This window comes from Theropithecus gelada, chromosome 1 (genome assembly GCF_003255815.1).
Source record: "Theropithecus gelada isolate Dixy chromosome 1, Tgel_1.0, whole genome shotgun sequence".
In the NCBI taxonomy this organism is placed as follows: Eukaryota; Metazoa; Chordata; class Mammalia; order Primates; family Cercopithecidae; genus Theropithecus; species Theropithecus gelada.
This window is the reverse complement of record NC_037668.1, coordinates 63,082,855-63,109,085: the sequence shown is the minus strand read 5'-3', so window position 1 is coordinate 63,109,085 and position 26,231 is coordinate 63,082,855. Positions and strand designations below refer to the sequence as shown.

The following is a 26,231-nucleotide window of genomic DNA, read 5'->3' as shown; positions in this document are numbered from 1 at the left end:
AAAAAAAAAAAAAAAAAAAAAAAAAAAGATTTTTATCTTAAATGTTTAGTATTAGAGGAAAACGCTGAGAAATGTTAGTTGTTCTGGATGACTCCAGAGAGTAGTCATCTTCAAACTATTTAGAAGCTACAAGGGTGTAAATCTTAGTGAGCTCTGTAACAAGTTAGAGTAGATTGACTAGATGGTGAGTATTTTCCTCTATAGATGCTTAAGAAGAGAGACTAGATCTGTCACCAGGCAGGTAACATGAAGAAAGAAAACTGGATGGTGGCTGTGCTGAACTGGAGAGCTTAAGCCCTGACTAAAGGAGTCATCTGCTCTTCAGGTCCAGCTGGTTGTTGCCACATGGAGGGATGGTCCCAACATTGCTTGATAGCCCAGCTTTTCAAGAGAAGGAAGAAATTGAGACCTTCATGTGAAAATTTCCAACATGAAAGACACTACAGGCCAAACAAAATGTTTGCAAGCTGGATTCAGCCCGTGGGCTACTAGTTTTTGCCCACTGCTCCACAGGAAGTTCCTGCATTGGAAGTTTGCCCAAAATTATTTATAATGTCCCGATACTCAAGATTCTATATTTCTAGATTGAAGACCTCACTTAAAGCCTCCGTTTTGCCTGGCTTTTGTCTAAATGTTGTGTTAGGTTGTTGCAGAACCTGTACAGACCTGAAGGAGACAGTATGGTGTTCTATAGCATCTTGAGCTGCTGCCGTGTTTCACTGAGACAGCTTTGTCAGGAGCACTGTGCAGCCTCAGTAGGAAGAGGATCTTTTTAAACAGTGTTTTAAAATCTGGGTCATTTATTATATGTTCACAGTATTCTTTCTGGTTTGAGTCGCAGAGACTGGCCTTGGTAATCTCTGCACGTTTCCCGATACTCACCTCTCTGATGAGAGTTCTGGCTTTATTTGAAACTGCTGCTGTGTCAGAGAGGGTTGTTTCCTTGAAGAGGGAAACCCTTAGCAAGGTGCCTCATGATATCTGACTCCACATTCACTCATGTGCTGAACTGGGACGTAATAGCCCAGTACCATCTTAGGTCTTAGGTTTAGAAAACCGAATCGTTTTTACCAGAGTAGGAATTATTGTGTGATGTTGTGATTCTGGGAGTCTACTTTTCCACTTCTGTATTTGTATTTGTAGGGTGTTAGAACACCAGCCTTACAGCTCTCTGCAATGCAAGAAGGAGACTACACTTACCAACTCACAGTGACTGACACAATAGGACAGCAGGCCACTGCTCAAGTGACTGTTATTGTGCAGCCTGGTAAGCTCCAGCCTTGTGGTTCAGGCTCTTCTATTGGTGGGTCCATTTAATCTTGGGAGAAAACAGGGTTGGGTTCTGAGGTGTATGAGGATAGAAGCAGAAGGCACCGATCCATAAAGCCTCTGGTGACTTCTAGTTTCTCTTCCCCTTGTGCTTTCTTCATAGCTAGAGATGAAGGATAGTTCCCAGCCTCAGCTTGTGCCCTTTCCCTTGGCTAGTTGTTGGTACCTTCAAGGAGACCTAGGAGATAGAGTTTATGCCATCCCAAATCCTATGGTTGGTGCAAAAGTAATTGCGGTTTTTGCCATTCCTTTCAATGGCAATTACTTTTGCACCAAAATCCAATACTACATCCTCTGAGGGCCTGCTTAAAACTCACTTCCTCAGGACAGTCCTGTCTTGTCACTCAAATCCTTTCATTTGAACTCCCTTAGCATTAGAGTTCAAATTTAGTATGGCGTTATAACTTCATTATGTTCTACTATGTTTCTGTCAGAATTGCTTGATACGTTTCAGTCTTATATTCTTTATTGTGTGCTCCCTATGGTAACCACATCTCCCACAGTATCTGACAGTTCTGTGGCCTGAGAGGCAGAGTCCATGGCTTCCAGAACATATGTCCCAATTGGTTCCTCTCTTTTCCCACCTGGACTGGCTGCTTTTGACCTCTAACTCTTTGTCTTCCAGAAAACAACAAGCCTCCTCAGGCAGATGCAGGCCCAGATAAAGAGCTGACCCTTCCTGTGGATAGCACAACCCTGGATGGCAGCAAGAGCTCAGATGATCAGAAAATTATCTCTTATCTCTGGGAAAAAACACAGTGAGTATTGACACAAAATCCTTATTTTTGCAAAGCCTCTGGACCTTGGAAGAGCAAGGTTTTATTTGCTATTATGAGTTGAGTTGCTCTTATTGGCTTATCCAGTGGGGTGACTGAGGAAGAAATGTTTGCAATTCCAAACTTCAACTCCAAGAAAATGATATTATAAATAATTTTTGTAAGAAAAAAAGAATGCTTGCCATCAGCTAGTCTCCAGGTAGTACTGTGTGATCCTGGTGCTTTTGCAGGTACAATCCATCTGCTAAAATGCAGAGTTTAATTACACTTGAGAGGCAGGATGGAAGGGGGTAATGGAGCAGAAAAATACTGTTGCTCAGAATTAACTGGGTAAGGCTGGCACAGGGGATGGGGCAGAACAGCTATTAAGAGAAATTGAAAATACATCTATAAAATGAAAGCATTACTCTGTTATTGTTTTCTTGAAGACACCATTTACCAATTAAATTAACCAGAGGCCAAAGGCAGTAATCAAAATAATTCTAATTACATTGAAATTACCTAACTGAACCATTCTTAGTTCCTATAGTTTCTTTCAGCTCCATTAAACCATAACTAATGCAATTGAAATTATATGCAGGATCCCACAAGTAGCAAAATATTCTAAGAGTTAAAAGTATTCTCTGTTTCCAAAGGTAGCAACCATAGGACAGCCTGGGTTTTTTGGTTTTGTGTCTATTTGTTTGTTTGTTTGTTTATTTGTTTGTTTGACAAAGGTATTAGAGATGGGTGGAAAAGAGCTTTAATTTGACTATACAAATGACTTGCTTTTTATATTGCTGAGTTGGAATCTAGAAATTATTTCCCTCAGCTCTTGTTTTTATCTTTTGTAGAACATAATCTTACCCAGCCCAGGGTGTTTTTAATTATAATTGTTTATTGAAGATATGGCTGATAGACCTTTTAGCTGAGTTTTATTAGTGTTTACAGCAGAGATAATGCTTAGCATAGCTTCTTGAAGGACACTGTGCTTCAGGGGGAGCTACCAGGATCAGAGGCTGTAACTTTAAAAGGCAAAACAAAGTAAATCCTGGATGTTTGCAGATTTCTCTGGCTGTCCTGTAGTTTTCAAGAAAGCTCTGGGGCATTTTGATCCTTGAGCAGAGGGCTCTCTGGCTGTGTACAGCCTCAATGTTGGCACAGAGCTCCCTTGGCTGCTGCAGGCAACTCTTTGAGGTGACAAGGGGGAAGAAGGGATATGGGGTGTCCTGGGTGCTTGATGGCCCTTGTCCAGGAGCTGGAGGGAACTTTGCTTATACAGTTGCTATGAACAAGATGGTTTTGTCCTGAGAGTTCCTCTGCAGTCTTGCCCCATTTCCTTTCCTTGACTTTTCATCAGGAGGGATTTGGGCAGTGATTAAGAAATGTATTTTGCTTCCTTGCTGGCAAGAGCCAAACCAACTGCTGGGCCAGAAATGCTTTTTAAAAACATCACTCTTAAATCATTCTTTTGATCAGAGACTTACTCAGAGAACTTTCTTCCTTTTACAAACTAGAACGGTAAAGAGTTCAAGTGTTCTAGAAGTTCATATAAAGGATAAGGCTAGAGGTGTTTGAAAGCTATTTGAATTTTCTGACCAGCAGGCAGCCTGCATTTTGAGGCCAAATGATACTTTGTCCAATGGAAATATTTTAAACATGTCTTGTCAAGGTCTGAATAACAACAGTTCGTGTCTTTGCTGAGGCAGTCATTGTCTCTTCTTGCTAAGTTAGGGACGGGACAGCAGCAGACAGGTACGACTCCACCCTCTGGTTTCTTTTTGCAGGGGACCTGATGGGGTGCAGCTCGAGAATGCTAACAGCAGTGTTGCCACTGTCACTGGGCTGCAAGTGGGGACATATGTGTTCACCTTGACTGTCAAAGATGAGAGGAACCTGCAGAGCCAGAGCTCTGTGAATGTCATTGTCAAAGAAGGTACCTCTCTGCCTCCAGTTTGTGTAGCAGCCTCTTTGGGTCAGATAGCTGAAGAATTTGTCCTGTCATGTTTGGGTGCAGAAATTGATTAGAGACAGCAAGAGGTGGGGAAGAGGGTTGGGGTGAGGGCACCTGTTATTTTCTTTTCTAAAACAGCCTTTAATTGGACTGTAAGGTGAATTTTAACTTCCCTCCCTCCTCCTGCTTATATCTTCCCTTCCCTCCCCTCCCCTTACTTTCTTTTCAATCCTCCCTCCTTCCCTTCTTACTTTCTTTCTCAGTTGAATAGGGAAAGAATTAAGGGTTCTATTCTTTGCATTTTTATTTTGCCCCTGCATTGCTGAGACCTCGGCCGTGACTCCTGTTAGCTACAGTGACACCTACTGTCAGGCCTGAGAATGACGGCTGCGCTGCAGCTCACTATGCTTGCCCTGAGCCTTTGAACTGAGGCCAGCCAGAGGCCTTGCTCTAGTTTACAGGCACGGTGACCAGTGAGGGCTGTGGAAGAGGGCCCTAAGTTGATAGCAGGAAAAACCATCAGATATGCAGACCTCCAGACACAAGATATCAAGCTGAGTAAATATTGCATAGACATCTGAATATACAAAGCTTCATGTGGGGCTCCACATAAGAGAGGTAGCTCTTTGTTTTCTCCTGTGAAGTTCCAAGGAAGGGGTCCAAAAAGATATTCAGAGAATAACATTTTAAGATATTGTGAAGGAGAATTTGCAAGATCAACTAGGTGAAACGTAAACTCCAAGGTTTTAAGCCAGTTTGGGCCATTATTTCTGATCATGGCATACCTCCAAAGCAGAGAAATGGATTCCATTTGGAAAGGCTGCTGGGAGAATACAGGAGGAAAGCACATTCGCCCCCTCTGTTGTACAGTGTTAGGAGAACATTTCTCTGGGTAGGACTGGAACCTCAGGACTGCAGTGCTGGTAGCTTTCATCTACATTGTTGGTTGGTGGCAGGGACAGGCACTTTAAAAGGTTCTCCAGTTAAGACACTCTTGATGTTTTAATTTCCCCATAAGCATCATGAAGAAACATTTCTTCTTTTCCAGAATGTCACATTATTTCAATGATTTCTCTTTGATTAGAAATAAACAAACCACCTATAGCCAAGATAACTGGGAATGTGGTGATTACCTTACCCACGAGCACAGCAGAGCTGGATGGCTCTAAGTCTTCAGATGACAAGGGAATAGTCAGCTACCTCTGGACTCGAGATGAGGGGAGCCCAGCAGCAGGGGTAAGTGCGCAAGGAGCTGGAGAGCTACACAGGAGTGGGGAAGAGGAGCCACGCATTCTAGTATATGCTTTAATCAAGTGGCCCCTTATATCAAACCCAGATTGTTCTCTGAAATCCAGGGAGGTTAAGTGACTTGCTTAGGGTCATTCTGTAAGCTAGTATAGCACAGAATGGGTTTCCCTCCCCTGATCCTAGCAGCTGTAGGCTGCAATGCTGTTCCAGATCAGGAACTGCCCAAGGTTGAAACAGTTCAGCCCTGAAGGGCCTAGTTATGGGGAAAGCAGCAACTGACTCCGGGAAAGGAATGGCATTTTGTTCTGTAACATAGCCATGTTGTTCAACCCTACAGGAGGTGTTAAATCATTCTGACCATCACCCTATCCTTTTTCTTTCGAACCTGGTCGAGGGGACCTACACGTTTCACCTGAAAGTGACCGATGCAAAGGGTGAGAGTGACACAGACCGGACCACTGTGGAGGTGAAACCTGGTGAGTTCATTTAGTGATGAGGCTGAGTAGAATTACTGAATCAGGCAATCAAGGCCTCTATCCTGAGACCCCCTTCCCCCATCATGGACAGAGCCAGATGGCATGTCCGGCTTTAAAAATAATCTAGAAACCCCAAGCTGAAAAATCCATAGAGACCGTCTGTTCCAACAATACCTCCTACCCATGCAGAAATACAGACCTCCCCCTATTCATCTCAGATGGAGAAACAAACTCAGAGAGGGAAGGACTTGCTCAGTGTCACACAGCAGTTGTGTCAGAGCCAGGCCTTTGTGCTCCTAGTCCAGCACTTTCTCCTCTCCTCGTGACTGATGAGAGAGGGCTCAGGGTGCTTGGGAATCTGAGCATGGGAATAGCTTGAGTCATGATGTCTCATCAGCATCCAGATGCAGAAAACAATTTATTTTTATAAGTTGAGCCTCAGGCCTTATGTGACAATCCAGGGAAGGTAAAGTAATAGTGCTCTTTACATTTTTCAGCTTTGCAGAAATAAAAATTTTCTTCTTAAATAGAACCTTGTTTTTGTTTTGCTTTGAGGTTAATTTGGTGATAGGGAGGCACTGAGTGTGGAGGTGGGATAGAGCTTTATAAATTCCAGAGCTTCTGATGAAATGATGTTAACTTTAAACCTACTCTTTATTATCTAGGCCAACCTCATATATGGATGTTTTAGACAGGAAGGGATCTTGGGAGGTCTTGCAGTCCTTGTCCTGCCTCTAGGAAGGACAGTAGCTGAGACACTGAAATCTCTTCTGTGTTTGAAGTCAGATCACAGATAGTCTACTAATTATGCAAATTATACATCAGAACAGACAAGTGGTGCATTCAAGTATGTAAATAAGGCATTCCAAACAATCAGTTTGAAATTCCAAATGTAGAACATCTTTAGGACACATTCAAAAGTAAAACATGATAGCCTCACCGTTTTAGAGTTATACAAAGATAGTGCAGCTGTGATGTGGCTCTAAGGAAATCCTTGTGTCTTGGCTGACTGGATTTTCTTTTGTTAACTGTATTTAAACCTGGAGGGACAGATGCATTCCCATTATTGAGGAGATTGTTGAGATGGACACTTTTCCTCCCGTTGTTGTGCAAAAAATACAGCGAGGCACTGAAAATCAGATGTGAGTCAGGAGAGATTGCTTGATACCCCCACTTGGCCTGGATTGCTCAGCACCGCCAGTTGCACAGAGCCTTTTAAAACAAATGTTTAAGTTTTTCTCTCTTCCCCACTTCCATCATTACTCTCCACCCCTCACTGCATCACTGCTTCAGCCTTGTCCCCAGCACATGTGTGGGAATTTTCAGGATGGTATAGAGACCAGGAGTGCTTTAGAAGCTTTCTAAGCCAGCCCCAGATTGCCCGATCAGGAATTCACTATTGTCCCTTTCCATCTGAAGGACATCTGAATGCTCTCACTCCTTTCTCTCCTGTGCCAAAGCAAATGCACAGTGGCAGGTCTGTGTTTACTCTCCTACTTCTAAAGCCATGACTGATCCACATGCTTTCCAGATCCCAGGAAAAACAACCTGGTGGAGATCATCTTGGATATCAACGTCAGTCAGCTAACTGAGAGGCTGAAGGGGATGTTCATCCGCCAGATTGGGGTCCTCCTGGGGGTGCTGGATTCCGACATCATTGTGCAAAAGATTCAGCCGTACACGGAGCAGAGGTAGCTGGGCAATGAATGGGGGGAGCAAAGGAAAGACCAGGGGACCCCGGACTTCTTGAATGAGCTGAGAAATAGTGTGGCTAGATAGAGAAGGGTGGGCTTTCTGACCAGAAACATTCATGATGCCTTTTCTTCAATAGACTTCTGTCTTCTGGTGCAGATGACATGTGCTGTACTAGACACTTCAGCAGGGCTCCAGGGTGTAGGAGGTCCACTATTTTGACAACCACAGTCTAAGAGAGGAGATTAGTAAATATGGAACATTAGTACAGAGTGGGTTTGATACAACAAGTGGCACTGTGGAACACTGTGGCAAGGACAATGAATTCTTCTAGGAGAGTTGGGGCAGGGGTAATCCAAAGATTTTTCTAGAAGGAGGAAAGCTTCAAAGAACCTGGGCAATATAACGAGACCCCACTTCTACAGAAGATTTAAAAATTAGCCAGGTGCAGTGTGGTGAGCCTGTAGTCCAAGCTATTTGGGAAGCTGAGGCAGAAGAATTACCTGAGCCCAGGAGTTTGAGGCTGCAGTGAGCTCTGGTCACACCACTGTACACCAGTCTGGAAGACAGAGTGAGACTGTCTCAAGAAAAAAAAAAAAAAAAAGGAAAAGGAAACTTGTATTGACCAGGTGTGGGAGGATGGGGAGGAGATTCAGAACAGGGGAACAGCATTGAGCAATGGCCCTATGGTATGAAAGTGTACAGTTTCTTCCAGAAGAAGTCACTTGGTTCAAGCTTAGTGGCCCCAGGATGTGGTAGAAGACAAGACTGGCAGTGGAGACTGAGAACAGTTATATGCAAGCTGAGGATTTTAGTTTTAATAGTTTGGGTAGGCAGATCCAAGCTGGTTTGTTTTATGTGTGTGAAGTTTTTGTTTTGTTTTTAAAAGCAAGGAAATTCCATAATTTGATTTTTTTTTAAAGAAAGATCAGTAGTGTGGGCCGGGCGCGGTGGCTCAAGCCTGTAATCCCAGCACTTTGGGAGGCCGAGACGGGCGGATCACGAGGTCAGGAGATCGAGACCATCCTGGCTGACACGGTGAAACCCCGTCTCTACTAAAAAAAATACAAAAAACTAGCCGGGCGAGGTGGCGGGCACCTGTAGTCCCAGCTACTCGGGAGGCTGAGGCAGGAGAATGGCGTGAACCCGGGAGGCGGAGCTTGCAGTGAGCTGAGATCTGGCCACTGCACTCCAGCCTGGGCAACAGAGCGAGACTCCGTCTCAAAAAAAAAAAAAAAAAGAAAGATCAGTAGTGTGGAAGCTAGACTAAAACAGGGAGAGATCAAAGGCTGGGAGACCAATCAGGAAGCTTCTGGACTAGTCCAGTAAAAAGGTAATAAAACCTGAATTAAGATAGTAGAAGAAGAGGAGAAGAAATTAAAAGAAATTCAGTGGTAATTCAACAGGACTTGGCCCTTTAGGAATGAAGGTGAGTGAGATATCAATGTGAGGCTTTTGGTTTGGATGTCTGGATAGATGGTTCAGGTCAGATTGGGAAGCAGGTGGAACCAGTTTGGATGATTGAATTTGGGGTGTCTTATGGGCTGCGTCAGGAGATGTTCCGTCAGCTAGCCACAAGTAAAGGCTGGAACTTGTGGAAGGAAGAGCCTGAGATAGGAGTTACTGCATACAGGCAGGAGCCAAAGCCACAAGAAGGGGTGAGTCTCACTAGGAGAGATCTAAGATGGATGAGGACACAACTCTGAAGGGCATCATTATTAAGGAGGAGGCGGAGAAAGAAGAGGTAGCAAAAGAAACTAAGAAACAGCAATTAGGTGGGAGGAAAACCGAATGAGAGTGGTCTGCTGGAAGTTAAGGGGTGATCTGGCAGAAGCGGTGCTCCGAAAGGATTCTGATGCTACAGGGGTGGAGGTGTGGTGAGAACACAAAATAGGCCTATGGGTTTGTGATTAGTAAATCAGCACAACTATAGTGAGAGCGTTTTACTTGGATGTTGGGGGCAGAGGACAGATTTCATGGTTAGAGGATACAGAGATGGTCAGTATAACACCTTTTTGAGGAAGTTGGTGCTGAAAATAATATGGGCAGTAGGATTGAAAGAATATCTTTTAAAAAATTTTTTTCGTTGTAGTCCTTGTGGAACATGAACATCTTTTTAAAATAGGAAATTTGTGAGCATTTGTGTAGACCGAGATGAAAAGGAGATAGTGGAGATAGGAGATGGGTAATAAATGGAGGCAGATCTGGGGGACCAGCCGAGTTGGAAACATGAGGTGAGAGCAGTGGTTCCCAACTCCAGCCACACAGTAGAATCTTGTGGAGGTTGTCTGAACATAACCCTGCCCAAGCCTTAGCCCCAGAGATGATAGTTCAGATGATGGTCTGGAGTGGGGCCTGGGTACCTGGAATGGAAAAGCACCCCAGGTGAATTTAATCTACAGTCAGGGCTCACTAGGTCAGAGACAGCATGATTAGGGATGAGTATACTCAGCAGCCTGGGAGTAGGAACAGGGCACATGGCTGCTTGATTGATCCAAGTTGGTGGGAATTGGCTGGCAAGCAGTGGAAAGATGTTAGCAAGAGTGCTGGTAAGAGCACCGTTGACAGGGTTGCTCAGATTCACCAGCACTGCATATGGGGCATGAACAAGAGAGAAGCTTCTGGGTTTCGCTGAGCTTCTGGCTTGGACTGGACTGACTTAGTTAAGGAATTCAGGAAGAACATGTGATCGGAAGAAAATAGTATTTTACAGTGGGAAAGAATATGGCCCTTATATTAGACCCAGCTTCTGACCCCTGCCCCACTAGTGTTAGCTCTGTGACAGTGGGAAAGTTACTTCGCCTCTCTGAACCTGTTTTACTATCTGTGAAAATACTAGTACCTATTTATAGGATTGTTATGAGGATTAAATAAGTTAATGTTTGTATAGTCCCTAACACATAGTGTTTAATGGTTAGGAGTTGATTTTGAGACTTGTTGAATTTGAGGCATCTGTTGAAGCTCTAGGGTAGATATTCACACAAGTATTTGCAGATATAGACTGGTCACTCAGGAGAGATGTGGGGAAAAGAGATAAAGATCTGAGGGTTATTGATATATAGACCGAAATTGAAACTGTAAGCATGAATTAGTTAACTGGGAGAAGATAATGGGCAATGAACCACACATCCTTTCTGGCAAAGGTTTTTTTGTTTGTTTGTTTCCGGAATTGATAATGCCCCATTGTTAATACCACTGTGCAGCAAGCTTTTAGAAAGTCTGCGGCAGCACTTCTCAGACTTTTATGTCATGCATGCCTAGACAATGATACCATTTATAGGGCATCTTGGGATAAACAGAGAAGGCTGCTTGTACTGGAAGCAACTGGTCCAGGGCCTCAAGGATGCCCAGGTCCCACCCAGCCACACTGCATGCTGAGGGGATCAATATCTTGGTCACACCTGTAAACCAGTGTGACCCACTGATTTAGAAGGTTCTAATTGTAAAACTCACATGGAGCTCAAGAGGCAGGCTACTAAAAATTAAGGCTAAAGCATAGAACAGCCTTGGTACTACCCAGATGTGAGTTCACATGTGGCCTATCTTAGAAATTGACAGTCAGCAAACAGATTCTGGGCATGGAGTAGTATAATTTCATAGTTGTCATCGTAATTGTTTTGGCTATGTTGTGACCTATGGATAAGCTTTGATGCTGTCCAACAATTTACATTAACAAAGCATTGTGGTTTGTCTTTCAAGTAAACCAGTCACAAACCCAGCAGTCTTAGCTGGAAAAAGGCAGACAGCAGGGATGTAGCTATACCAGATCCCCATTTGTCTCATCCTCCCGTTAGATGGAGGGTATAGGTCTTGCTGGAGGAATGGGTTCTTTTGTTAGCTGGGGCAGCTTAGGGCATTTTAAAAAGAACAGACTTTGTAGTCAGACATAACAGGATTGGGATCTGGCTCTGCCATAATCAACTGTGTGACCTTGGGCAAGTTACTTAACCCCTCTTACAGAGCCCCAGTGTTGTTCTCTGTAAAATGGAGATGACCCTGATAACACCTTTCCCACTGGCTTGTAGTGACAGAATGCATGTAATACTTAGCACAGTGTCTGTCGCAAACAGAAGGTACTTAGTAAATGGTAGCTGTTGCTGCAGGTGTGGATCGCTTCAGCTCATTAGTACTGTTGCATGTCTCTGCAGCACCAAAATGGTATTTTTTGTTCAAAACGAGCCTCCCCACCAGATCTTCAAAGGCCATGAGGTGGCAGCGATGCTCAAGAGTGAGCTGCGGAAGCAAAAGGCAGACTTTTTGATATTCAGAGCCCTGGAAATCAACACTGTCAGTGAGTAATTCTGGGAAGTTGGGAGCAAGAGCCTACCCAGTGCCTGCAGCTCACCTGTTGGTCCTTTCTGTCCTTGGCCTTCATCTCCTTTTCTCTGGGAAGATGGAGATAATCGTTTTCTTGCACTACCATTATCATGAAAGAGTCCTGATTCATCACTGGGGATTTGTAACTTGGGGCCCATGGACCCCTGAGATCGCGTTCAGAAGGCTGTGAGCTTGAGTGGGGAAAAATTACATCTTTGTTTTCACTAACATCTGACTGAAACTCACTGTTTCCTTTAATGATAAATGTAGGCAATAAACTACAGTAGTATCAACAGAACCTGTGGCTTTGAGGCAACAGAAATCACAAATAATTTCCTATCACGTTACATGATGTCATTTTTACTTATCACTACTTTGAAATTATGATAGTGTTTAAACCCACTTCTAGCTCTTGTTATTTAATGCTTATTTATTTGTTTATTTTGAGACGGAGTCTTGCTCTGTCACCCAGGCTGCAGGGCAGTGGTGCAATCTCAGCTCACTGCAACCTCCGCCTCCTAGGTTCAAGTGATTTCCTGCCTCAGCCTCCCAAATAGCTGGGATTACAGGCATACGCCACCACGCCCAGCTAATTTTTAAAGAGATGGGGTTTCACCATATTGCCCAGGTTGGTCTCGAACTCCTGACCTCAAGTGATCTGCCCGCCTCAGCCTCCCAAAGTGCTGGGATTATAGGCATGAGCTACCATACCCCACCTGTCTTCTTAAATATTTCAAAAATATGTTTAATATAATTATTGCTTTCCTTTGAAGTACTATATGTATTTTATTTTTGCAATTCTGAGAAGGGGATGTGTGGGACATAAAAGATTAAGAATTGCTGATATAGACAAACAACAAGTGAAAACAGACTGGAAGTGTCTTTGTAGTGGCCCTCCTGACTGCTCTAGTTCTGTCCAGTCGAGATGAGAAAGGCAGGCACCATGCCCAAGGTGGGTCTCGAGGACATTTCACCACACAGCATTAATCTGGGGTGCTTTGGTGCTCTCATAGGCTCTAGGTGCTGCTTGTCACCCCTGGCTGACTCTTGTTGACTTTTTTCCCTTTGCTGCCACTCTCAGCATGTCAGCTGAACTGTTCTGACCATGGCCACTGTGACTCGTTCACCAAACGCTGTATCTGTGACCCTTTTTGGATGGAGAATTTCATCAAGGTGCAGCTGAGGGATGGAGACAGCAACTGTGGTGAGTTTTCTATGTGGCACAGTGCCAGCCTGTTTGGCACTGAATGTGGTTCTTCGCTGAGTGGGTGGGTGTTGGTGTTTCTGAAGCAGATGAGCAGGCAAGGAGAAGAACTTTGTGTATTTTCTGTTTGCAGAGGACTTTTACTTCCTTCCTCCACACTTGCTCAAGGTTAGAGGAAAGCCCTGAAGCAGTCGTGTAAGAAGGACCAGGCTTAACTCAGATCAAATGCCAGTTACAGCCTAAATCCCACTAGCTGAAAAGCCTCCTGTCTTTTGGAGTGCCTCCATGCTGTAGCCTAATGGAAGCCCTCGTTTCCCTCTTAAAGCTCTTTTCAGCCTGCACCACTGCTGCAGGGTCTCAGGGCTTGCGTGGAGCAGGGACTGGAAAGCAGGGACATTTCAAAAGGTTTAAAGCTTCAGCTGCCCTTAACCCCAAGGTCTCACCTTCCTGGGGAGCCCTGGGGCATTCTTGTCTCCAGAGTGAAGCCACACCTGCCCAAGCTGGGAGCAGCCCAGACCTCCCTCCCAGCCTCTCCCTCCACAGCCCTCACCATTTTGATTTTCTTGGCAGAGTGGAGCGTGTTATATGTTATCATTGCTACCTTTGTCATTGTTGTTGCCTTGGGAATCCTGTCTTGGACTGTGATCTGTTGTTGTAAGAGGTAAGATGGATTTTCCTTTGAAATTCATTCGGGCTTCTTGTCATACATTCGTTCCTCAGAGAGGTATTTGGCACCTTCCACGTGGAAGGACTGGGCTGGGTCCTCAGTCAGCGTTAGAGAGTTCTGACCCACCTAAGGCATGCATGGGCAGCTTTCCTCACCCTGAGACTCTTCTGAGGGCCGAGGCACACTCCTTCAGTGAGTGGCAGCCACTGCCGTGATCTGGAACCTGGGAAACATGGCTGGGCGGGAGCAGGGCAAGGTGGGGAGGTGAGTGTGAGGGCCAGGGGTAGAGACCTGGATCACATCTGTAAGGTGTGTTTTCTTTAATGCACCACAGCGTAGCCTCACCAGCATAGCCCGCGCGTTTTTAATTCTGCCTTCCTTTCTAGTTGGGATTCATGAGTGTGCGTGTTTCCACACAGGTATGCACTTAGGCTAGCCAGGCTCAAGCGTCCTGTGTTTTTTCATTTGAGTCTTCCTATTGAGTCTTCTAAGATGGAATGGTTACATTTATGTTTTCATTATTAATAATACTATTTCTGTGTATACTGTGTGCCATAATATTTTTATAGGTAATACCGTTTTTAATACACATAACCTTTTCCCATTTTACAGATAAAAAAACTTAGGCTCAGGAAAGGTACATCACTGTCTGAGGACCAGTTAATAGTGACAGAGCTGAGATTCAACTTGCAGTATAACCTCTTCTAAAACTTAGAACTAAAGAAATGTTCAAAAATTCCCACCAGTCTAAGACAACCACCATTACCAACTTTGTTAGTGTAATGCCTCTCTCCTCCCACACCCTTCAAGCAGAGGATTTTATTTTCTTTATGTTTTTAACCAATCTGTCCTTCATTGCCCCTGTGGGACTCACCAAGGTGGGCATAGCTCCCTTGCCCTTCTCCAGAATCGATGAGGAACATTTGAGGAACAAATCACAGTTGCCACCTTTCCTGGCTGAGAAGTGAGGAGAGGACACCCCTCCCAGTAGGTGCCCCACCAAGACAGGGCCCCGCATGCACATCTGACTCTCATCCTCATCCTCCCAGGGAACCTCTTTCCTGAGCAGGGGTGGGGGTTGTGTTTTTTAGGCAAAAAGGAAAACCCAAGAGGAAAAGCAAGTACAAGATCCTGGATGCCACGGATCAGGAAAGCCTGGAGCTGAAGCCAACCTCCCGAGCAGGTAGAGGCCCTGGGCGCCGGAGCTGCTAGGTCTGTGCACTCTCCTGTGGAAGGCTGCTGTCACTAGCCCCTCCTGAGTGTATCACTAACAGTTCACTGTGCTTGCAAAGCATTTTGTTCCCTTTTGCCTGATGAAGACTGAGGGTCAGATTTGCCCTGAGATGCACAGGGCAGAATGTCTCTAGGACCCACTTTGCGTGCTACTTCCGCTTGGCGCGGGGGCTGGGCCTCTTGTTTTCCTTCGCCTGGGCATTCTCCTCGTGTTTCCCACCTGGAGTTCCGCTTTCCCAACTGTCCCAGGTAGTCAGGGTCAGGGACCTTGGACTTGTCTCTTACTGCTGACCAGTCTGTCCTTTATGGGCGGAGATGAGACCCAGGCCCGTGTCTGCCAGCTGACCACCTTTCAGCCAGCCTTGTTCTCCTGTCTTCCTATCTTTATTATTTGGCAAGTCCACAGCTTCTGTCAGTGTCTTAGGGTAGATAGGAGGGCGTTTTCCCTGCACAAATACTAAGATGACTTTGACCTATGGCACTGGGAGATTAGGGCAGGTAATCTGTGAGCCTGTTCTCTTCTGCTGCCTTCCTTGGCTGGGCTGGGTCACCTGGCGAGGGTTTCGCTCATCACGGATGCCATGGGACAGGTATCATTGGTTTATGAGAGCCGGACTCTCTATAAAGCGATTCCTAAACACTCTGCAAATAGAACTATTTTTATGTAAAGCATTTCTTAAACACCTTCCATGCATAAAGCTTTGTGTTAGGTAGAGGCTGTGGGGGTACAGACAGTCATCAGACACAGGCTGTGCCCTCAGTCTAGTGAGGGAGAAAAGACACAGCAGCAGAAGAGAACAGGCTCGCAGCAGTCTGGACCCTGCACCAAGCAGCTTGATCCCCAACACTGCCAAGGTGGAGGCTGGAGGTGGTGGGGCTTGAAATGAGCCCAGGAAACTAGAGCAGTGAGGGTAGGCAGAGTATTTCACCCAGGAATATTGAGAATGAGGGCCTGGAGGTGAAATGTGCAAAACCCACCCCTCACGCCGCAGCCGAGGTTTTTTATCATGTTACTCTGATCATGTTTTTCACCCCTTGGCATTCTTCAGTGACTTTCTATTTCTAGCACAAAAAGCTAGAACTTTTGATCTGGTAGATGTGGCCTTTGTGAGCTTACATCAGTTTGTTTTTCTAGAATCTCTTTGCTGATCTCCCTCTTTTCTAAACAAGTTCTGCTGGTTCATCCAGTAATCTCTTTCTTTTTTTAAAATGTGGAGACAAGGTCTTGCTCTGTCACCCAGGCTGGAGTGCAGTGGTATAGTCATAGCTCACTGCAACCTCCAACTCCTGGGCTCAGGTGGTCCTCCTGCTTCAGCCTCCCAAAGCAGCTAGGACTACAGGGATGCACCGCCGTACCCAGCCCTAGAAAGCTCTTTCTTATCCCTCCCTTAACCTCCTCAGGTTGTGCTCACCTTTCTCCCACATACCTAGGTCAGCATTTCTCTTGCTGCCTCATGATGAGTTATGTTTGCCTGTCTCCCCACCCATCAGTGAAATCCCTGAGGGCAGGGGCTGTGTCTCATTCATCTGTTGATATGGAGCAGGACCACTGTGTGCCAGGCCCTGTGCCAGACACTGCTTATATTGTGGTGAATCAAACGGACAGACTCCACTCTTGTGTAGCTTATGTCAGACAGACATTAAGCAAACTCACAGATACATAAAATATGCTCATAAAAGGCCTTTATGAAGAAAAACACTTAAGCCAAGACCTGGATAAGTGGGAGCTAGCCAGATAAAGCTGCAGGAAGTAGCATTCCAGGCAAAGGAACAAAACTGGTGCAGACCCAGCTGCTGGAAGGAGCAGAGAGCATTTGAGGAGGTAGAAGAAGGTGACATGCTGGACAGGTTCACCCTCCCACGGAGTAAGGGGTGAGCGACCCAAGGCTCAATGGATGAGGAGGGGCCCTGCTGAGGGCTCCTCTTGAGCACACTGGGGGGCCATGATAGCTTTTTAAGGGGGTGAATGGTGGGATTTGGTTTACATTTATTATTATTTGAGAGAGAGTCTCACTCTTATCACCCAGGCAGGAGTGCAGTGGTGCGATCAAGGCCCACTGCATTCTTGGCCTCCAGGGCTCAGGTGATCCTTCCACCTCAGCTTCCCAAGTAGCTGGGACCACAGGGTGCGCCACCATCCCCAGCTTTTTTTTGTATTTTTGGTAGAGACGGGATTTCGTCATGTTGCCTAGGCTGTTCTTGAACTCCTGGGCTTACGTAATCTGCCTGCCTTGGCCTCCCAAAGTGCTGGGATTACAGGTGTGAGCCATGGCACCCATCTTGATTTCTATTTTAAAAGACAACGGTGAGCTGGGCGTGGTGGTGGGCGCCTGTAATCCCAGCCACTCGAGAGGCTAAGGCAGGAGAATCGCTAGAACCCGGGGGTGTGGAGGTTTCCGTGAGCCAAGATCACTCCAACCTGGGCAATAAAGTGAGACTCTGTCTAAAAATAAAAAAAAGAAAAAGAAAACGGTGGCTGACAGATGCAGGGGTTGGAGAGGGAAAGGCTGGCTGAAAGGAAGTTAGAATGTCCTTGGGGTTGAGAGGCAGATAGATTCTAGATACATTTTTGAGGAGACTTGATGAGGTTAGCGGTCTGTTGGCCGAGGGGTGTGGGAGAAGGGAGAAAGGAAGGATGGCTCATAGCTTCAGCACTGAGCCCCTGTGGGTCGGGTGGTGGTGGTATCCCTGAGATGGGAGAGACTGGAGAAGAAATGTTGGAGGAGATCAAGTGTTTGGTTCAAGACAGTTATGAGTGGAGTTGAGGAAATGAGAATGAAAGATTGACAAGTCCCAAATTGTGAAAGTTTCACTGTCAGCCTGCAGAGTTAAACATTTATCCTGGTGATGCTGGGAAGCAGAGTCTTGAATGTGCTGGTTTAGGAAAATCAGTCTGGTGACGGCATATAATAATTGAAGGGGAGTGGCTACAAGTGGGGAGACCAGCAAGGAGATTTTTGGTCCAAGGAGGAGCTGACAGTGGTTCACACAGCGTGATGTCAGTGGATTATAGCTAGGCCTGGCAAGGTCAGGGCTGACTTCCAACCTGAGAGATGGAGAATGATAGTGCTGTTGACAGAATAGAACCTCTGATGCAGTGACTGGGTAAGAGAAGATGAATTAAATGGAACTCAGCAGAAGAGTCAGACCTGGAACTGTAGAAATAGGAATCTCCCACCTGCTGGCGAGGATCAGCACCACAAAGGGTCACATCCCTTATGGGGGAACGTCGAGGGACAAAAGAAGAGGCCTAGGGTTGAGGAGCCCGAGGAGGGAGGAGAGGATTCATTAGGGGACAGCCATCGGTGTTTGCTGCTGCAGAGGCCAAAGAATCAGAATCGATGATAGCACCAGAGGAGCTCCTGGCCCATCAGAGAACTGCAGTAGAGTGGGGAGTGACAGTGGAAGTGGAAGCGCAGGCGATTTAGGAAGTGAAGTGAGGAGATGAAGGCCCTGAATATTTAAAAATCCTTTTAGAAGCTGAGCAGTGAAAGCTAGAGAAGCAGGATGGCAGGCAGAGGGCAAGGGCCTCCTCTTCCTCGGAGAGGGGCTCATGGGCAGATCTGCGGGTGGTGATGTCGAAGGCAGGTAGAGGCGTGGTGCGTTGGAGAGGTGCTTCCTGACTGAGGAGGAAGGAGGGAGAAGGGGAGAGAGGAGAGAAAGGGAGCCATGGAGTTCAGATGCCTCGTCTGAGGCAGGAGGGGAGAAACACGGGGTAATGGCCCGGAGAAGGGCTGTGCTGCAGAGGCGAGATTGGATGGGAGCCTGAGCTCAGCACAGCGGACATCTTAGGGAGAGGGGAGAGCCACAGGGTGTTCCAGTGGCATCTAGGTGACCAGAACCAACAATGTGCGACCAGGTGAGGGCAGCAGGGCTGGTCTCTTGTGGGCAATGTCTACCGAAGGGAGCTGGGAGAGCCCGCTCAGGTTCGGTGTGGGTCTGAGCAGGCCAGAAGCACTGGTTCTTGTTCTGAGCTCAGTGGGTTAGCAGGTCCAGCCTAGAGTTGAGTCACTAGGACAACGAGGAGAATGGGATTCAAGACCATATGGTGTCAGGTATGGAACTGAAGAAGTTTAACTGGAAGAAGGGTAAATTGAGTGGGCGTGTGGCAGGGAAAGAGGATGTGTGTGCGCGGGAGCCTGGACGGACAGTTTGCCGGGAGAGAGCTTAGGCTGAGGATGAACAGTAACTGAGGAAGGAGAGCAGTCCCACCTGGGTAAGTGTAGGGCTGCCCCCTCAGGAGGCCCCCTTTACATTCAGCAGCTATGGCTTTGTTTTGTTTTGTTTTTGTTTTTTGTTATTCTATTGATTTTTTTTCTAAAACTTTCTATTGAAGTATATTAGGTTGAACCTAGGCTCCTGTCCTCACTGCTATAGCCAGAGGGGCTTTGGGAAGGAGGCAGCTGTGAACGGGTGGGTATTTCAAGGGGCGAGGCAGGGCCTTTGGAGGACCTGGGCCCTTCTCTGGGCCCTTTCCACTGTCCCTACCACACTGGAGATGCCCTGGCTGTCAGTGTTCTTCTGTGGCCCTGCTGCTCCGCTGCCCGAAGACTCAGTGGGAGAGGTGGCTGTGCAGTCAAGACCCAGAACTGTAACCCTGACACTGACGCGGGGGAGGAAGCTCCCTGCCCAAGCCCCAGAGCACGTGGCACAGGCACAGCTGCACATGGGCAAGGTCCTCAGGCGCATGTGGTCCTGAATGACAGGCACATCAGGGTCTGGATGCCTCAGCCTGGAGAGCTCAGGGCACTCCCAGCCTTAAGTCAGGTGTGGCTAGGAAGGGCTGAATGGCTGGGAATCCTCTCAGGACACTTTCAGTATGGGAGGGAGATCTGGATCATTCTCCCCGGAGTAGGGAGAATGGTTATTGGATGATGAGATTGTGGTGCTGCTTGGGTCAAACACACCTCACCAGACTGGTTACCTTTTTTAGAAAGGGGGGAGGTTAGCTCCTGGGCATGGGCATTCCCAGGACCCAGAACACTGCTGAGGGGGTGCCACCTGTTGGCAGCTCCCACTTCTAGTCCTACTGTCTCAGCCTGCTGTTTGCTTTCTCTGGAGTTTTTGCACCAGCCAGAGGGCAGCCATCTTGCTAGTGGAGCTCTTCTTATCTGACCACATTTCATGTCTGTGGTGTCTCTACATCTGTAGGGATAAGTAGTGAAGGGACTACCATGGCTTGCAGAATCGCAGGTGTCTTCTTCAGCCCCAGGTGTTTCCTACAGTTCTTGCTTTTTGTGTTCTGGTGGGTTTGGCTGCTTGGGACTGCTTCTGAGAGTCCCCATTTCAGTCATGCTCTCCCAGCAGGAGACCTCTCCAAGCATGCACCTGCTCTGCCACCCTAGCATCCGTGAAGCCAGAGCAGACAAGAGCCCACAGAGCAAATGTCTCCATGGACTGCAACTGTACTCCTGCTGTGCCAGGACTCAGCCACCCTGCTGAGCTAGGACACAGCTAAAAGCTCATTCTCCAGATCCTGAGTTCTTTGTGCTTTCTTGCCTACCATGTCACTCCATCCACAGACGGAGATGATAAAATATTCCAAATTTGAAAGGTAAAGAAAAGAGAATATCACTAGGTGGCCTGAACCAAAGCTCATGGACACTGGAGATGAAGAACCAGCAGGAGACCCCAGGTGTGCTCTCATCCATACTCTGTGACACCCCTTAGTGGACTGTTCCAGCCAGTTGGGCCCGGGAGAAGGACTAGGGAAGCTTCCTTCCATCTGCACCTCCCAGCCTGGAGAGGAGCCTGTGACTTGCCCTCTTCCTTGGCTCCTCAGGCTGGGGTAAGGTGTAGGGGTGGCTCCAGCCTGGAGGCCAGTCTTCTGATGCTGGGTTCCTTGTTTTGCCTGTAGGCATCAAACAGAAAGGCCTGGTGCTAAGTAGCAGCCTGATGCACTCCGAGTCAGAGCTGGACAGCGACGACGCCATCTTCACGTGGCCAGACCGAGAGAAGGGCAAACTCCTGCATGGTCAGAATGGCTCTGTACCCAACGGGCAGACCCCTCTGAAGGCCAGGAGCCCGCGGGAGGAGATCCTGTAGCCACCTGGTCTGTCTCCTCAGGGCAGGGCCCAGCACACGGCCTGGCCAGTCGTCCTACCTCCCGAGTCTGCGCGCAGCTGCTGTCCCAGCCTCTGCTGGTCATTTCGCCCTGACAGCCCCAACCAGAACCCCTGGAACTTGAATCCAGAGACGTCCTCCAGGAACCCCTGAACAAAGCTGTGAATGAAGAGGTTTCCTCTTTAAACCTGTCTGGTGGGCCCCCGGATATCCTCACCTCAGGGCCTTTTTTTTGCGAACTCCTCCCCTCCCCCGAGGGCAGACCCAGCCAGCTCCTGGCCTCTGCAGCAACCTGGTGGGCAGGTCACTGTGCCCGGAGTGCTGCAGGGCGGGGCCTGCTGCGCTGCCCGCACACCTGAGTGCAAAAGCAAGCACTGTGGGCATGGTGTTTCCTTTTCTGGGGTAGAGTACGCCCTTTCGCTGGGCAAAGAGGAAGTGGCACCCCTCCCCTCACCACAGATGCTGAGATGGTAGCATAGAAATGGTATCTGCCCCCCCTTAACACTGGAGCCCCACTCCCTTCTCCCACCCGGCCCAAGATTAGGGGAGGATTGACTGTGTCAGGGATGGTGGGTGGCCTCTCTTGCTGCCAGGGCCCTTGTCAGAGCAGCCAGGCTGGACAGACAGCCTCCCTCTCCATCTGACCAGCACCTGCTGCTTTGGGGCTCAGGCCACCACTCCCTGTCCCCAGAGGAGACAGCCCCAGATGGACTGGAATGTTGTGGCATGACAGCGCGTGTGTGCGACGGCCCCACCGTGCTCCCCTCTCTGTCCCTCCATCTGTGTGTTTTCTGTGTCCCTTGCATGTGTGCGTGTTAGAGTGAGCGCGTATGCATCAACTCATTGGGCTCTTGGCTGCTCAAAAGGCAACTTTGACTTGGAAAGACTTTCAGCTCCTTGGAACCAAGACTTCCTGAGTCCCTCTGGCCCTCGCCCTGTTCCACCGTGGTTATCTGGGTATTGGGGAATGGAAACTTTGAGGGAGCAACTTTTTAAAGAGACACTTACAATTTCTACTACTGCACTACTGTCCGTTGTGGGATGATTAAACATGGTATTTAATTGTGCACTCTGTCTGCTGGCTGTGCTGCTTCACGCTACATCTCGGACCTATGCACAGCTCCCACCCACTGGGCAGCCCTGTGAGGTCATGGCTCTGGCAAGGAAGTTTTAGGCCTGGTATCAGCACATGTAAGCAGTGGTGCTGGGCCCTGCCTGCCACTGGTGGTGCGAGTGTACCACCCCAATATCCCTGCTGGCTTTAAGGGAGGAGGGTTGATGTCCCTTCTTCCCATATCTTTTGTTAACACAAAAATGATCATGTCCACCTGTGAGCAAGCTGGGGGGACACAATGTCCTAAAGTCCAGGCTGTGGCTTTAGCAATTTTGACCACTCATCTTCCCTTTGGGGTTCCCAAATAGTAGACGTTGGCCACGTGCCTCCCAATGGGTTGACTGTACCTAGTTCAGAGAGCACTTTGCTAGGCATGTGGCTTGGGAGGGCTGGTGCGCAGCCTAGCACTCCAAGGCAGGGAGGAGGGAAGCACCACTGAGCTCATGCTCCCTCCAAGGCCCTGGGCACAAAACCCTGCTGCAGGAGGGCAGCAGTGGCTGTTTTTACAGATCGAGAGCTGAGGCATAGTGAGATGAAGTAACTTAATCTACACAGATGCTGACAGAGGAGAACTCAGGCCTGGCAGAGCCTGCTCGCTCTGCAGCAGTGTCTCCAACCTCAGCACGAGAGGCTTCTTCAAACAGGTTGCTGGGTTTCTAATTCAGTAGGTCTGGGGAAGGGGGAGGACATAAGAATTTGCCTTTCTAACAGGTTTCCAGGAGATGCTGATGTGCTGGTCCTGGGCCTCCCTTTAGAACATCTGGCCTAGAAGCGCATAGTCAATGCCACATGAATAGGAGCCAGCACATGTCCCATCCCGAGTGAGGATGAAAGAAGTAAGTTCAGAAAAGGGAGGACTTGAATCTGCCAAGGTGTGTCTTCTAAGCTAAGGGCACAGGTTCGCTCAGCTGACGGGTGGAGGTGGGGGGCAGTGTTGCAGCCCAAACACAGCCACAGCAGACAGGCTCTGTGGAGTGGAGGGCACTCCAGAGAATGGCCAGATGAAAAACAGTTGGTCTGCACACAGTGGAAGTCATTGGCTGCTTGGGCAACAGAACAATGGCGCTGGGTATAGGCCAGACTGCACAGAATAGCTGGGTGGGAGGCAATAAGGCCTTGGTGAGGTTGGTGCATCAGGAAGAGCTTCAAAGGATTCGGGAAGGAACCACAGGACCCGGCCACTTACTGGCTTTGTAGTAAAAAAGGGAGGCTTCCCTCTTCCTCTGGGCCTCTTTTCTCCATCTTTTTTACCTCAGCTACAACCCACTGAAGGATATATATATATATATACACATATTTTTTTTTTTTTAGCTGGAGTTTTGCTCTTAAATGGGAAGCTGAATATCCTGGAAACACTGGCAATCATTATTTTTTCTTTCTTTTTTTTTTGAGACAAAGAGTCTTGCTCTGTTGCCCGGGCTGGAGTGCAGTGGCGTGATCTCAGCTTACTGCAAGCTCCGCCTCCTGGATTCAAGCAGTTCTCCTGCCTCAGCCTCCCCAGTAGCTGGGATTATAGGCATGTACCACCACGCCCGGCTAGTTTTTGCATTTTTAGTAGAGATGGGGTTTCACCATGTTGGCCAGGCTGGTCTTGAACTCCTGACCTCAGGTGATCCACCCGCCTCGGCCTCCCAAAGTGCTGGGATTACAGGCCAATCATGATTTTTCTTGGCATTTATTAGTTGGTTAAAGCATTAAAAGAGAGTGCCATCCTGTTGGAGTAGTTGAAGCTTTTCCCCAGGTAATGCCCCTAGTGGATCCTAGGAGCCTAGAATCCTCTCCCTCTGAAACCTGGGGCTCTATGTGGGGGTTATTGACGACTTCTGTGCTTTCAGCCACTGTGCAGCACTCAGCCTTTTGTCCCCAACCCACTTGCAAGTTCATGAGGCTAGACGCGTAACTTCTGTTTCGTCACACTCTTACCTCTAACACAGCACAGACATTAAAACATCTGAAGGGAGCTACATGATCTGGGAGTAGTCAATGCCTCAGAAGTTGTTCATTCCGATTCTGTTAGGTAGAAACAAAACACACGAGTTTCAATAGCCTCAGACGAAAACAGTTCCTGTCTTGCTACCCATAATCTGTGTGTCCCATCAGTGATTAAGGGGCAGCAGTAGAGAAACCACAGAAACCATAAACATGGCTGTTTTCAGGAGCGACCAGTGCACACCACTTTATCCCTGCCTTATCTCAAGAAATTCCAAGCTCGCTCTCTTAAAAGCACGAGGCACTTTTAAACGTGGTACTTTTTGGAAATACTAAGTACCATACTCTTATTTGGGAAAGCAGCATAAACTTCAGCCTTTCAAAACCACCAATGTCAACTTACCCATCATCCTATCCCTAGTCTCCACCACAGGAACTGGGATGCCCTTTAAAGTGTGCCCATGATGAACACAGAGGCTGACAAACATCTACACAGGCATGCGGAGAGGCTCCAGGAGCACACGAGGGGGACGCAATCTGACCAGCCCAGGGATGTGACAGAGGTGGTTTCTCAAAGGAAAACGCCAGTTAAGGCGGGGAGGGAGATGGCAGATCTGGTCGCTGCTAGCTTCTCCCACACGAATCCTCCAATGGAACCTGGCCTAGAAAATTCCCAGGGAGTACTACTTGGGGAGAGAATAAAGAGATGGAATGAAAATACTGACCTGTAACATAAAAGATGGGGATGGGGTGATGACTGTAACCTAGTCTTTTCACAGGACGATGGTAGAAATACTGATTTTAGAAAGTCAGGCATTCATCTTACAAATATTGAGAAAGCCATTAAAAATTCAGAACTAGAATGTAGAACATCTAAACCAGACAAGGGAAAAAAAAAATTTAAAAAAAATTTTTTTTAAATTTTTTAAATCCTTTAAAAAAATTAAATCCTTTAAAAAAAATTATTAAATCCTTTAAAAAAAATTTAAATCCTTTAAAAAAATTAAAGGATTTCAATCAACCAGTCAGCAGGAAGGGAGGGAAAAAATCAGCATTAAAAATGTGACCACTTCATAGGCATTAGTTTTCAGACTGGATGTTAGCGACAAAACCACTACCACCAAACAGAACTTAACAGATTGGGTTTAATTGTAAATCTCTGTTTACAGGACGGACACCTAAAGTATCACATAGAAAGACTGAAAATAAAAAGACAACAAAAGATACACTGGGACTCTGGATCTATTAGGACAATGAACTAGCGTAAGCTACAGGTTCCCTTCCCCAAAAATCAACCCCAGAAAAACACCAATTGAGGCACCACTACCACAAACCAAACCAAACCAAACTGGGAACTCCCCACAAATCCTGTAAGAACCCCCAAAGATGCAGGTTATCATAAAGTGGGAGGGGAGGTAGGGCATCAGGGAGATGTCTGCTCTTGCTGGACATGGGACCGCCAGTCAAGTCACTGATGTCAGTGGGACACTATCAGGGCAGCCCAAAGCTCTGCTGAGGAGAAAGAGGGGTGGGCTGGGCAGCTGCTCTTAGGGTTGAAATTCCAAGCCCTTGTTCCCTCCAAAGCCTCAGAGCTGGCAGAGGATGACTAGGAATTGTGCCTTCTCACTTCCTAAAGGTCTGAAGGCAAATCTTTGAACACTGCTGGTGGAGTGGTCAGCAGCAACTGTGAGGTACCTGGAGGTCATGAACTTCCCTTAAACTCACTGGGAGGGACAGGGTAGAGCCTGGCTTTGGCCTTTCACCAACAAATACTACAGAGAAGCTGGTGCTGTGAAGGAACGTGAGCTCACAGGCTAAAATAACCAGATGCCACCTGAGGAGCCCAAGTCCCTGCCCCCAAAGACAGCAAGCTGAACTAGAATTCAAAATAAACAGGGAAATGTTGGCAATCTGAAACAGAAACAAGGACCAAGTAGAATTTTTTTTTTTTTTAGGAGACGGAGTGTCACTCTCTCACTCAGGCTGGAGTGCAATGGCGCGATCTCGGCTCACTGCAACCTCTGCCTCCCAGGTTCAAGCGATTCTCCTGCCTCAGCTTCCTGAGTAGCTGGGATTAAAGGTGCCCATCACCACGCCTGGCTAATTTTTGTATTTTTAGTAGAGATCGGTTTCACCATGTTGGCCATTCTGGTCTTGAACTCCTGACCTCAGGTGATCCTCCCAACTTGGCCTCCCACAGTGCTGGGATTACAGGTGTGAGCCACCACACCCGGCTCCTGACAGAAATAT

At 47.4% G+C, this 26,231-nt stretch overlaps 1 protein-coding gene across 1 annotated transcript in view; it reads left to right on the top strand.

The window, feature by feature from the left end:
- KIAA0319L (KIAA0319 like) overlaps window positions 1-22,007 on the top strand; it is a 127,863-nt gene extending 105,856 nt beyond the window's left edge. The window contains exons 10-21 of the mRNA XM_025386666.1: window positions 644-755; window positions 1,144-1,267; window positions 1,955-2,087; window positions 3,872-4,020; window positions 5,123-5,274; window positions 5,624-5,762; window positions 7,294-7,453; window positions 11,603-11,745; window positions 12,853-12,975; window positions 13,546-13,636; window positions 14,734-14,825; window positions 20,733-22,007. Of these exons, the coding sequence (XP_025242451.1) occupies window positions 644-755; window positions 1,144-1,267; window positions 1,955-2,087; window positions 3,872-4,020; window positions 5,123-5,274; window positions 5,624-5,762; window positions 7,294-7,453; window positions 11,603-11,745; window positions 12,853-12,975; window positions 13,546-13,636; window positions 14,734-14,825; window positions 20,733-20,920 (1,606 nt within the window). The 3' untranslated portion in view covers window positions 20,921-22,007. The remainder of the gene's footprint in view (window positions 1-643; window positions 756-1,143; window positions 1,268-1,954; window positions 2,088-3,871; window positions 4,021-5,122; window positions 5,275-5,623; window positions 5,763-7,293; window positions 7,454-11,602; window positions 11,746-12,852; window positions 12,976-13,545; window positions 13,637-14,733; window positions 14,826-20,732) is intronic.
- Window positions 22,008-26,231: the final 4,224 nt, after the last annotated feature.